At 28.8% G+C, this 11,082-nt stretch overlaps 3 protein-coding genes across 4 annotated transcripts in view; 2 read left to right on the top strand and 1 right to left on the bottom strand.

Annotated features, from left to right (window-relative positions):
- The window catches only part of LOC125807735 (tropinone reductase homolog At5g06060-like), a 29,258-nt gene extending 19,208 nt beyond the window's left edge, over nucleotides 1–10,050 (top strand). Inside the window, exons 1-5 of one of the 2 annotated variants that reach the window (XM_049487470.1) lie at nucleotides 999–1,218; nucleotides 6,919–7,126; nucleotides 7,776–7,992; nucleotides 8,640–8,746; nucleotides 9,851–10,050. In XM_049487470.1, the coding sequence (XP_049343427.1) occupies nucleotides 1,142–1,218; nucleotides 6,919–7,126; nucleotides 7,776–7,992; nucleotides 8,640–8,746; nucleotides 9,851–10,039 (798 nt within the window). In that variant the 5' untranslated portion in view covers nucleotides 999–1,141 and the 3' untranslated portion in view covers nucleotides 10,040–10,050. Of the gene's footprint in view, nucleotides 1–998; nucleotides 1,219–6,918; nucleotides 7,127–7,775; nucleotides 7,993–8,639; nucleotides 8,747–9,850 lie in introns of those variants that run through there. The other variant, XM_049487471.1, reaches the window with a different exon arrangement.
- Nucleotides 1–11,082, top strand: part of LOC125807744 (wound-induced basic protein) — a 125,665-nt gene that overhangs the window by 7,296 nt on the left and 107,287 nt on the right. The window lies entirely within an intron of this gene.
- LOC125807725 (probable pectate lyase 8) overlaps nucleotides 1–11,082 on the bottom strand; it is a 104,321-nt gene that overhangs the window by 70,609 nt on the left and 22,630 nt on the right. The window lies entirely within an intron of this gene.

Genomic DNA, 11,082 nt, shown 5'->3' with positions numbered 1-11,082 from the left:
ATCAAGCTTCTTTACCTTTACAAAATAGCGATACAATAGCATACACACCATCCTTACAGACTCTAGCTACTTCAGGGGCGGCTCTGCCTTATAAAAATAAAGGCATATGCCTTAGGCCCCCAACTTTGAAAGGCCTCAAATTTTTATCAAAAATAAATTATGTGTTATTTTTTTATTTAAAATAATAATTATTTATAATAAAAAGTATATAGTATATATTTTTTGTTACATTTCTTTGCTAACATTCACATTATTTATTTTTTAAAACTCATTTTTGCTTAAAGTTTATCAACTTATTACTTATAGAATTGTGTTAACAATTCATATAATGATTGCTTTAATAAAATAATATTTTTCAACGTTAAATTGATAAAATCTTACCTAAAACTAATAATTATAAATAAAAAGAAGTACTCGAAAAAATCATCTATAAAAAAAATTAAGTAATAATTTGCATCTAAATAGTTAGAAAAATAAATTTTAAAATAAATATGTATGAAATTTGTTAAGCGTCAATTGAAATTTCGCTTTAGGCCCCCAATTACGTTGAGCCGCCCCTGAGCTACTTCTAAGATTATACTAATACTAATATATTATATATTGTTATAATCAATCAAATCATTTAAACGATAATGCCAAGTAATTCTAATTAATTAATAGCATTGAGAGGTGAAAGTCTAAGTGGTATTAAATGACATTAGTCGTTTGGTTGGGAACAAGTTATTTCAAGATTAGTAATTCTGGGATAACTTATATACCCCACTATATATATGGTATAATTTATCTCATCATTATGATATAAATATTGGGGTAAGTTATCCCAAACAAGATACAAAAAATTTATCCCATCACTATTTATTTTTATCCCTCACACCAAATTATTATAGTATATATATATGGGATCCCTATATATATAGCTAGATCAATTATGTTTCTCTAAGATTTCATAAGATAGAGCCCATGCTTATCGTATTCAATGCACATGACAATAATGCTCAAATAATTAAATGCCCACCAACATAAAAATTGTAGTATTTATAGGTCACATATAGTATCTTCTTTATGAAAACAATACTACTATATACTTGCAATAATTTTTTTTTTTTGAATAATCAATTAGCTAGACAAAAGAAATTTCACAATGGCAAAGGTTGGAGGATCCAGATGGTCACTTAATGGTTTGGTGGCTCTTGTCACTGGAGGCACTTATGGAATTGGGTGAGCCTTTAATTTCTATAATTTTTCTGAGTTTAAATTCTATATATATACCGACAGTATAAATGTACGTCTAGATATACCATGTTAACATACACAGATAAGACATTTATACCTTGGAAACCGCATAATGTCTGTGATTAGTGGTCTCCAAAATGAATCATCTCTGGTCCATGGAAAAATACAGGGGAGGAAATTGACAAAATAAATTCGTAACACGGAGAAACTCTACCAAATTAAAAAGATTTATTTCACCATCTATTTTCTATTTTAATTACTCAAGTTTAAAATAATCTGTGTTTGTATATATTTGTATAATTCGCGTGTATAACATAAAGTACTTATAGTTGTATATTTAGCATTGAATAATTAACATAAAATTTAGGTAGAATTAGTATTTTCCTTTAATGTTGTTTTAGACTATGGTTTAGTGTCAATCGAAAAATGGACGTTGGATAGGAAGATCGAAGACTTGTGTACTTATATATAAAAAAAAATACACATTCTAGCTCTTAAATAGTTGAAGAAGGAAGTCTCCTCTCACACCATCATCACTTAATTTTTTTTTTTATAAGTAATTCTAATAATAACACGGTTATTAACGTAGAGTAAATGATAAGTAACTGATATATATAATATGTTAAATTATATTAATAATATAATAAATCGCTATATATATAAATCTTTTTTTAATCATTTATTTATATATAGCGAAATAACTTATTTCGTGATAATAGACATAACTTGACAATACATATCCAAACTCAAATAAAATACATATTCAGATACAACTTCAAATTTTAAAATTTAAAGTTTCAACTTTAAATCAATAATGAAACAAGAAATTCAAAGGCTACATCATTTTGTGGGTCCATTATAGCATAACTTGAGAATTAAAGGTAACGGTAAAACTGTGTACGTATACAAATGATGCTTAATAGAGCAGATTAGTAACGTTTGTATGAGCAATACTTGTATTGCTTTTGTTTGCATTAATTATGAATAAATTATTTTTTATGCATTGTTTGATTTGATATACTAAAAATAATATACATGGTATAAAAATAATTAAATACAAAAATATCCTTCACAACAAAGGTGGAAAAGAGGTTTTGAGGGGTAATTGAGTCTTTAACCATGTTAATACATGTGTTAAATCCCTATGCATAACAAATATCTAGAAAAATTCTACGCTATTAATAATACACTACTCAATGCACAATAGAGTATAACTAATGCAAGCATTAGTTAATACCTAGAAATTTATTAAGATATTAATAAAATAAAGTAGTATATAATAAAAGACACAATAATTAGTATGTTATTCGATTACAGTCTAGCTTTTAGAAGTTCTTTTAATTTTGTTTTGTTTTTTCATTTGTTGGGATCTAAAATATTGAATTCGGGATTGAAAAAAAAAACATTTTATATCAAAGACAACTCCATAACTTATACTAACTCATAATTTTTTTTAAAAAAAAATCTATTATTTAATAGTAAAACATATAATAAATATCATATGCATAAGTTTTCTAAAAAAAGATTCTTGGAGCTATTTTTCAAGCTTGCATTGTTAAAGTTTGATTTATGTGATAACAAAACTTAAATTTAATCAATTACCTTTAATTAGTTGCAAAACATATGATAAGTATCATATGCATGATCTTGGGGCTATTTTTCAAAATAGAGTTTGAATTGCACTTCCAAAATTCATTGTACTGGCCGGCAATTACACTTAAATAAATGATATATATAACCCAATATTCCAAGTGGAAAATGTCGAAAATTAAAAAATAAAATAAAAAGATTTATAATATATAGAAATTAGTTGGATTACTTTTAAAACTGTTTAAATTATTGCAAATCAGCGTACTCCTTCAGAGTCGGAGTCACGTGAAGTAGCCGAGACTTAAAAAACGAAAAAAGAATCGTTTGATTCTGATTAGATACGAAATATTAAAAATAAATATTTAAGTTTATTTATAAAAAATATTTTTAATTTCAATTTTTTATTTTTTTCATCTCACCCCGCTGCGCCAGCCCCACCACCCCACCCTAAAAGAATTAAGTTTTATTTTAAAAAGTATTTTCAATTTCAATTCAAAATTTATTTTCTACTCTCTATAAAAAATAAAATAAAAATAAAAGATATTTTCTCAAAAAAAAAAAATTATTTATAAATCAAACACTAAAAAATCTTTTTGGGAAAATATTTTCTACTAACCAACCAAACATGAGAAAATAAATAAAAAATATACTTGTTTTTCAGAAAACATTTTTCTTCCTACCAAACACACCCTAAATGTGTAGAATTCTTGCATAAATACTGCGTGTATTTTCCTTTACTATTGTTATAGACTATGATTTAGTGTCAATTGAAAAATTGCGAGGAAATAAAATTTGAACAACATTAAATAATCCATTATTGGATAGAAATATCGAAGACTTGTGTACTTATATATAAATAAAAGCACACATTCTAGCTCGAAGAAAGTCTCCTCTCACACCGTCATTGTTATCATTGACTTGGACTTTGCATTTAATCAAATGATTTGATTGAAATATTGAGCATGCAATTTGTCTTTAAAAAAAATTATAAGTAACTCTAATAATAACATTAGTTATGAACAGAGTAAATGATAAGTAGCCTGATATATATAATATGCTAAATTATACTAATAATATAATAAATCACTATATATAAAAATCTTTTTTTAATCCTTTGCTTATATATAGCAAAATAACTTATTTCGTGATAATAGACATAACTTGACAATTAAAAATACGTGTATGACTGTATTTCATGATAATAGACATAACTTGACAATTAAAAATACGTGTATGACTGTATTTCATGATAATAGACATAACTTGACAATTAAAGATACGTGTACGACTTTAAAGGGAATATTGAAAAGTGGACAGAATGGTCCACAACACAATTTTAAATAAAATACATATTCCGATACACCTTTAAATTTTGAAATTTAAAGTTTCAACTCTAAAATTTATAAATGAAAAAAACAGGATATTCAAAGACTACATTATTTTGTGGGTCCATTATAATGGTTGGCATAACTTGACGATTAAAGCTGGTACGTGTAAGATTGTATATAAAAATGATGCTAAATAAAATATATTAGTAATATTTGTATGTGTAATGCTTGTATTAGTTATATTTGTATTAATTATGAATAAATTATTTCTTATGCATTGTTTGGTTTGATATACTAAAAATAACATGCATTGCATAAAAATATTTATTTACAAAAATATCCTTCACAACTATGGTGGAAAAAGGAATAAAAGGAGTTTTGAGAGGTAATTCATGAGTCTTTAACCATGCTAATACATGTATTAAATCCTTTTGTATTACTAATATCTAAAAATTCATCGTATTAATAATACATTCATCAATACACAATAGAGTATATAACTAATAAAAATATTAATTATATATGACATGAAAAAAATGTACCAACAAGATATTATTAATACATAAATTAATACATATATTATATTTGTAATAAACTCTACCAAACGGATCTCAAAAGAGAATATCAAAAGATGAATAAAATGGAGCAATACGACCCAAATATTTTTCATGAAAAGGCTATCAATACAAGATTAACCAATCAAAATAGCACAAAAACATGAAATGTCAGTTTTTATTACTCCTGGATAGTAACAACAATAATAAAGTATTATATTTAATAAAAGAGATAATAATTAGTTTGTTATTCGATTATTTTTATATTTTTATATTTTTATCCCTCCTAGGAGCTTCCATCCCTTTTGCTTCCTTGGTGACTCGAACTCACAACCTTCGGGTTAGAAGTGAGGGGTGCTTACCATCCGAGCAACACCATTATATTCTAGCTTTTAGAAGTTCTTTTAATTTTGTTTTATTTTTTCATTTGTTGGGATCTAAAATATTGAATTCGGGATTGAAAAAGAAAACATTTTATATCAAAGACAACTCCATAACTTATACTAACTTCATAATTATTATTTTTTTAAAATCTATTATTTAATAATAAAACATATTAATAAATATCATATGCATAAATTTTCAAAGATTCTTGGAGCTATTTTTCAAGCTTGCATTGTTAAAGTTTGATTTATGTGATAACAGATCTTAAATTTAATCAATTACCTTTAATTAATTGCAAAACATATGATAAGTATCATATGCATGATTTCGGAGCTATCCTGGGAACAGGTTATTCCAGGATTAATTATCCTAGGATTAGTTATCCTGATATAACTTATTTCATCACTATGGTCTAAACGGTGGGACAAGTTATGCCAAACATGACAACCAAACAAGAAACCAACATATTATCCCTGAACTATTTTTTTTTATCTCATGACTATTTATTCTTATCACTCACACCAAACGACCACTATAATTCCAATTCATTGTACTGGTCGGCAATTACACTTAAATAAATGATATATATAAGTATATAACCTAATATTCCGAATCTGCAGGTGGAAAATGTCGAAAATTTTAAAAAATAAAATAAAAAGTTATAGTATATATATAGATATTAGTTGGAATATTACTTTGTACTGTTTAAATTATTGCAAATCAGTGACTCAGTGTATTCCTTTAGAGATAAGAGTCACGTGAATTTGCAGACTTAAAAAAGGAAAAAAAATCGTTTGATTCCGATGGCGATGAGATACGAAATTTAAAAAATAAAAAAATATTTATAAAAAATTATGGTTTAAAACAAGTAGGGTATAAATTATTTTATTAAAAATAAAATAAGTATAAATAAAATTATTACTAAAGATAAAAAAGTATTTTTGTTTTTTAGATCGATTAAAAAACATAATAATAACATATTCATTGTAAAGTTTCATAAGTGGAATTTTGAGAAAGATAAAATGTACATATATTATATTCTTATCTCATAATTAAAAAAATATAACTATTTCCAGTAGATTCTCAGCTTAAATAAAACATTAATAGTTTGAAAAAAGACGGAGGAAACTCAAACTACTATTGCATTATTGAATATGCCGTTAAACTATACAAAATTGAATAAAAATGTCATTTGTTATAGTATAGCTTTAAAATGTCTCTATCATCAATAGTTTGATCCCGAAATACTCATATAATAGCCTAATAAGTTAAAAATATCCATTTTCCAAATAAATTTATATACAAAGGCACCAAGGTTCAAACAAGAAATAGTGAAAATTGAAATATTTTATATGTAGTCTCGTAAGAGTTAATATCTCATATGGTTACTCAACTAATACTTCTTTACACAGAAAATCACTCAACTTTCATTTATAACCTTAAAGTCACTCAATTATGATTTTTTTCTCCCAGAAAGTCACTTTAGGAAATAGATTACTTTGATCGAGGGCAAAGGACATGGGTCCTCAATCATGAGGGGGAGGGGGGGCAGATAGAAAGTCACTTTAGGAAATAGATTACCTTTGATCGAGGGCAAAGGACATGGATCCTCAATCATGGGGGGGGGGGGGATAGAAAGTCGCTTTAGGAAATAGATTACCTTTGATCGAGGGCAAAGGACATGGGTCCTCAATCATGAGGGAGGGGGGGGGGGGGGCGGGGGGGCAGATAATTTCTTTGAGGGCCTTGTTTCACTGGACATTGGATAGTTAATTCAGAACTGGTACGAATAAGAAAAATCTGTCTCATGTACATGTTTTTTTTTGTAGGCATGCAATTGTGGAGGAGCTTTGTGAACTTGGTGCAAAAGTGTACACATGTTCAAGGACTGAATCAGTCCTCAATGAATGTTTGAAGAAGTGGACTGACAAAGGCCTTCAAGTAAAAGGTTGTGTATGTGATGTATCATCTAAAGAGCAAAGAGTACAACTCATGGAAAAGGTTTCCTTGGAATTTGATGGAAAACTCAACATTCTTGTAAGAACTATATATTTAATAATTCCATATGACCAATTTCAATTTTGTGATTTTAAACATGCATGATATGTACTTAGATTATTAGAATTTAAGAATAACCAAGTACATAATACTACTAAAAAGAAAAGTAAGATGCTTATATTGATACGGAGGGATATATATGTTGAATATTAATTGCCCTGTGTTTCTTATCATAAATAGGTTTTCCTTTTCCTAAAATGAAAAAAAAAAAGTCTCCATATTTGGCTAATTTTTTCTTGTAAGGAAAAATTTAGGACTTTATAAATAGAGGCTCTTTCCTTCTAACTTAATAAGCATTCACAATGTAGTCCTAGGGACTTTGAGAGTTTTGGTAAGAGGGGAGAATTTGCAGGACCTCTTTGTATTCCGTGTGAATTGAGTGAGGTTATTTCTCTCTAAATTTTGTACTCTAACATGTTTATATAGTGAATTGCTCATCTCCTTTGTGGATGTAGGTCGGTTGACCGAACCACATTAAATCTTTGTATCTTATATTTCTCGTTTATCTTCTTTCTCGTGGTCTATTGAGGTTTGCTTTGTTAGCTTCCTCATGACACCTAATTATTTTGGTCCTAACAATATATTGCCTTATTATGTTATAATATTGTTGTTGTTGTTGTGGTTGTAGATAAACAATGTTGGAACAAACATTTGGAAGCCTACTACTGAATATACTAGTGAAGATTATGCACATATTATGGCTACAAATTTAGAATCTTCATTCCATTTGTGTCAACTTGCTCATCCTCTTCTTAAATCATCTGGATCTGGGTCTATTGTTTTCTTGTCTTCTGTTGCTGGTCTTGTCCATGTATCTGGTACTTCTATTTATGGAGCAACAAAAGGTACTCTTATACTCATGTATCCTTAAATAGTGAGTAATATAGCTACTAAGGTACGTATTGAGGGGCGGAGCTAGCATACTGTTAGGGGTTCATCCGAACTCCCTTCGACCATGTAGATGTTGAACCCCCTTCAATTAGTTCGTATGTTAACTTCTTCAGATTTTGAATCCCCTTATTAAAATCCTAATTCCGCTATGATACGTAATTGACTAAGCTTATATATAAGTTGATTGATCCAACTGACTAGTCAACATATTTTAGCTTAATACTTGTTTGATAAACAATAAAGTGTTTATAAGACAAAGTTGTAAGTTGATCATCTTCTATGATTTTTCAGTGTATAAACACTTTTGATTAGACTAAATAGTTTACCCTTAATATTGTTTAAAATTTACAATATATATTTGTTGTTCCTCCTTTTCTATGCTCGTAAGTATATTTAAGTCATTCTAAAAAAACAACTAATAAACATTTTTTAACTAGACACATCAACTACTTATTAACACTTTCGATACTTGTGTCCAAACAAGTAACTATTTATTATACAAACAATTTCAATATTTAAAACTTATCAGCTATTTACGATCAATGATCCAAGCTCGACTTTATATTTATTTATTTTCTTATTAACTTAATTATAATGACAGGGGCAATGAATCAGCTTACACGAAATTTGGCTTGTGAATGGGCAAAAGATGGAATTCGTGTTAATGGGGTTGCACCCTGGTACATTAACACTCCCCTCGTCGAACATGTAATATTTCTCTCAACTTAATTATATCGTTCAAATATGTACAGTTTTTTTAATACATAGTATAAATTATTTAATTTATTTTTAATTATTAACATAAATAAGGAAAAAAATTAGTATAGGGACAAACACAAAGGTGGATATAGACCTCAATAGCTAGATTTGTCAAAAAGGGCCGGCCCAAGCCTTGCGGGCCAAGGAATTTGAAGGGCTAGAGCGGTCCAACCCTTCATTTGGAAGGGCTTGAAAATGCTCAACCAAACCCAACCCTAGAAAGCCCGAGGGCTGGGACGGGATAGACCTTTTTTTTTCCTTTTCAAACTTAAAATTCTATAACGTCAAGAAAATGAGAAGATTTCAAATCAAATATGACAAACAATGATGTTGTTTCAATAACACTAGCAAAAATCTAGTGTAATTAGAATGTATCTAGGATACTAGATATACGAGATACATGAATTTGGTGTGATGCATCCCAGATACACGAGTGACAAGCGAGATGGGAGGGAGGCGAGGACGCGAGATTTGTTTGTGTATCCTAGATACATGTAAATCCACTTAGATAGAGTGTATCTAGAACAAATGAACCTAATTTTGAGTTCATGTATCCGAGATACAACATAGCGTGCCTTTAAGTAATTAGCTCAAATACTAGCGAGATTGTTGTAAGTTACTCTTAAATAAATAGTTTTGGCCCATGGCCGATCCCGACCCGTCCCCGATCAAGCCTCAAGGGCCAAGGACTTATATGGATAGTCTTAAATGAGCTTGAAAAATCCTATCCCAACCCTACCCCAATAACGGGTTGGGTTGGGCCGGCCCCATGGGCTAAGCCCATTTTGACGACTCTATCAATGGCTTTAAGAAATTTACTAAACAAATATAAATAATAGTTTTCGAATCCAATAAATTAAAATATTTTTGTATCAATGGCTTTATACGTCCACTTTGGATAGACCTAATATAATTAGGAGAAAGGGTATATTTGAGTGACTTATTAGGTAACATTATATATTTTTGTATGAGTAGTATAATGAAGGGTAAACTTGATCCTTATTTGATAGCGAAAAGACAAATTTGACCCTTTTGATGGCTTTGTATTCACAGGTGCTGGGGGATAAAGAATTTATGGAAGGGGTAGTATCGAGAACTCCTCTTAAGCGTCCTGGAGAAGTTGAAGAAGTTTCATCAATGGTAGCTTATCTTTGTCTTCCTGCTGCTTCTTATGTTACTGGCCAAGTTATTGCAGTTGATGGAGGATTCACTGTCTATGGCTTCCAACAGCCTGGCTATTAATTATTAATAGTCGGACAGAAAAAAATTGCAGTCAGTTTGATAATAATGATCGAGCGATATTACTTCTTCAGCTCGAACTTAAGGACTTGTTTGAAAATGGTAGTGTAGAATTTCTAGCTACCTAGTACTTTTGTAATAATGTTGTATTTAATTTGGTCATGTTATGTGTTTTCGTTGAACGGAAACAATCTCTCTGCCTTCACAAGGTAGAGGTAAGATTGTGACTGAGTATGTTGTTATTATTATTGTTTTATTCTATGTTCCTCAAGCGTGTTCTAGCTGAAACCTTCATGAATTAAAGTTGGGATGTGTTAAATATTATCATGTTTTTTAAAAATGTATAATAGTATTTGATTGAGCATAAAATTTTGTATTTGTTAAAAATAATGTTGGTACCAACATACCAAAAGTAACTATAATTAAAATTATGGTTTTGAACATGCCACGCATATTTCTAAAAAAATGTCATTAAGATAAATGCATGGGAAGTTAAATTTTTTAAAAGTTTCCAAATTAGCTTATATATTTATCAACTAATTTTAGTGATATCCCTTCCCTACAAAGTACTAAGTAATGCTAGAAAGCCACTCGTTTTTACCGTCCACCCTGTAGGGATGGTAATGAGGCGGGGTGGGTTTAAAGCTATGCGGGGCGGATTGTGGGTATATGTGAATTTATATGAGTTCAAACTTAATTTTAACTTTTTGCATGTTAATTATAATAAGAGTGATAGATCATTATTTATTAAGATAATTTGTTTAAAGATACTAAAATATTTAAGATAGTAAATGAAAATGGTTCAATAAAAAATAATACAATTTGTTACATGTTTCCCAATTTACCTCTAAAAAGTAAATTTTTAAGTCTTTATTCTCTATTAAATTAATAAAACTTAAGAAATGAATTTATTTTTTTGAATTCTACTTTTAGTATCAAACTTAACTAGAAAAAAAAATTAAAAAATTATGTGGGGCGCCAAAAATGAAAAAACTTGTTATGCGGGGCAAGGCAGATTAAAAAATTTGCGGGTTAAACTAAACCCA

Source organism: Solanum verrucosum, unplaced genomic scaffold (assembly GCF_900185275.1).
Source record: "Solanum verrucosum unplaced genomic scaffold, falcon-dt-bn FXZP01000183.1, whole genome shotgun sequence".
In the NCBI taxonomy this organism is placed as follows: domain Eukaryota; kingdom Viridiplantae; phylum Streptophyta; class Magnoliopsida; order Solanales; family Solanaceae; genus Solanum; species Solanum verrucosum.
Note: the sequence above shows the minus strand (reverse complement) of the source record. Positions and strands in the feature narration are given on the sequence as shown.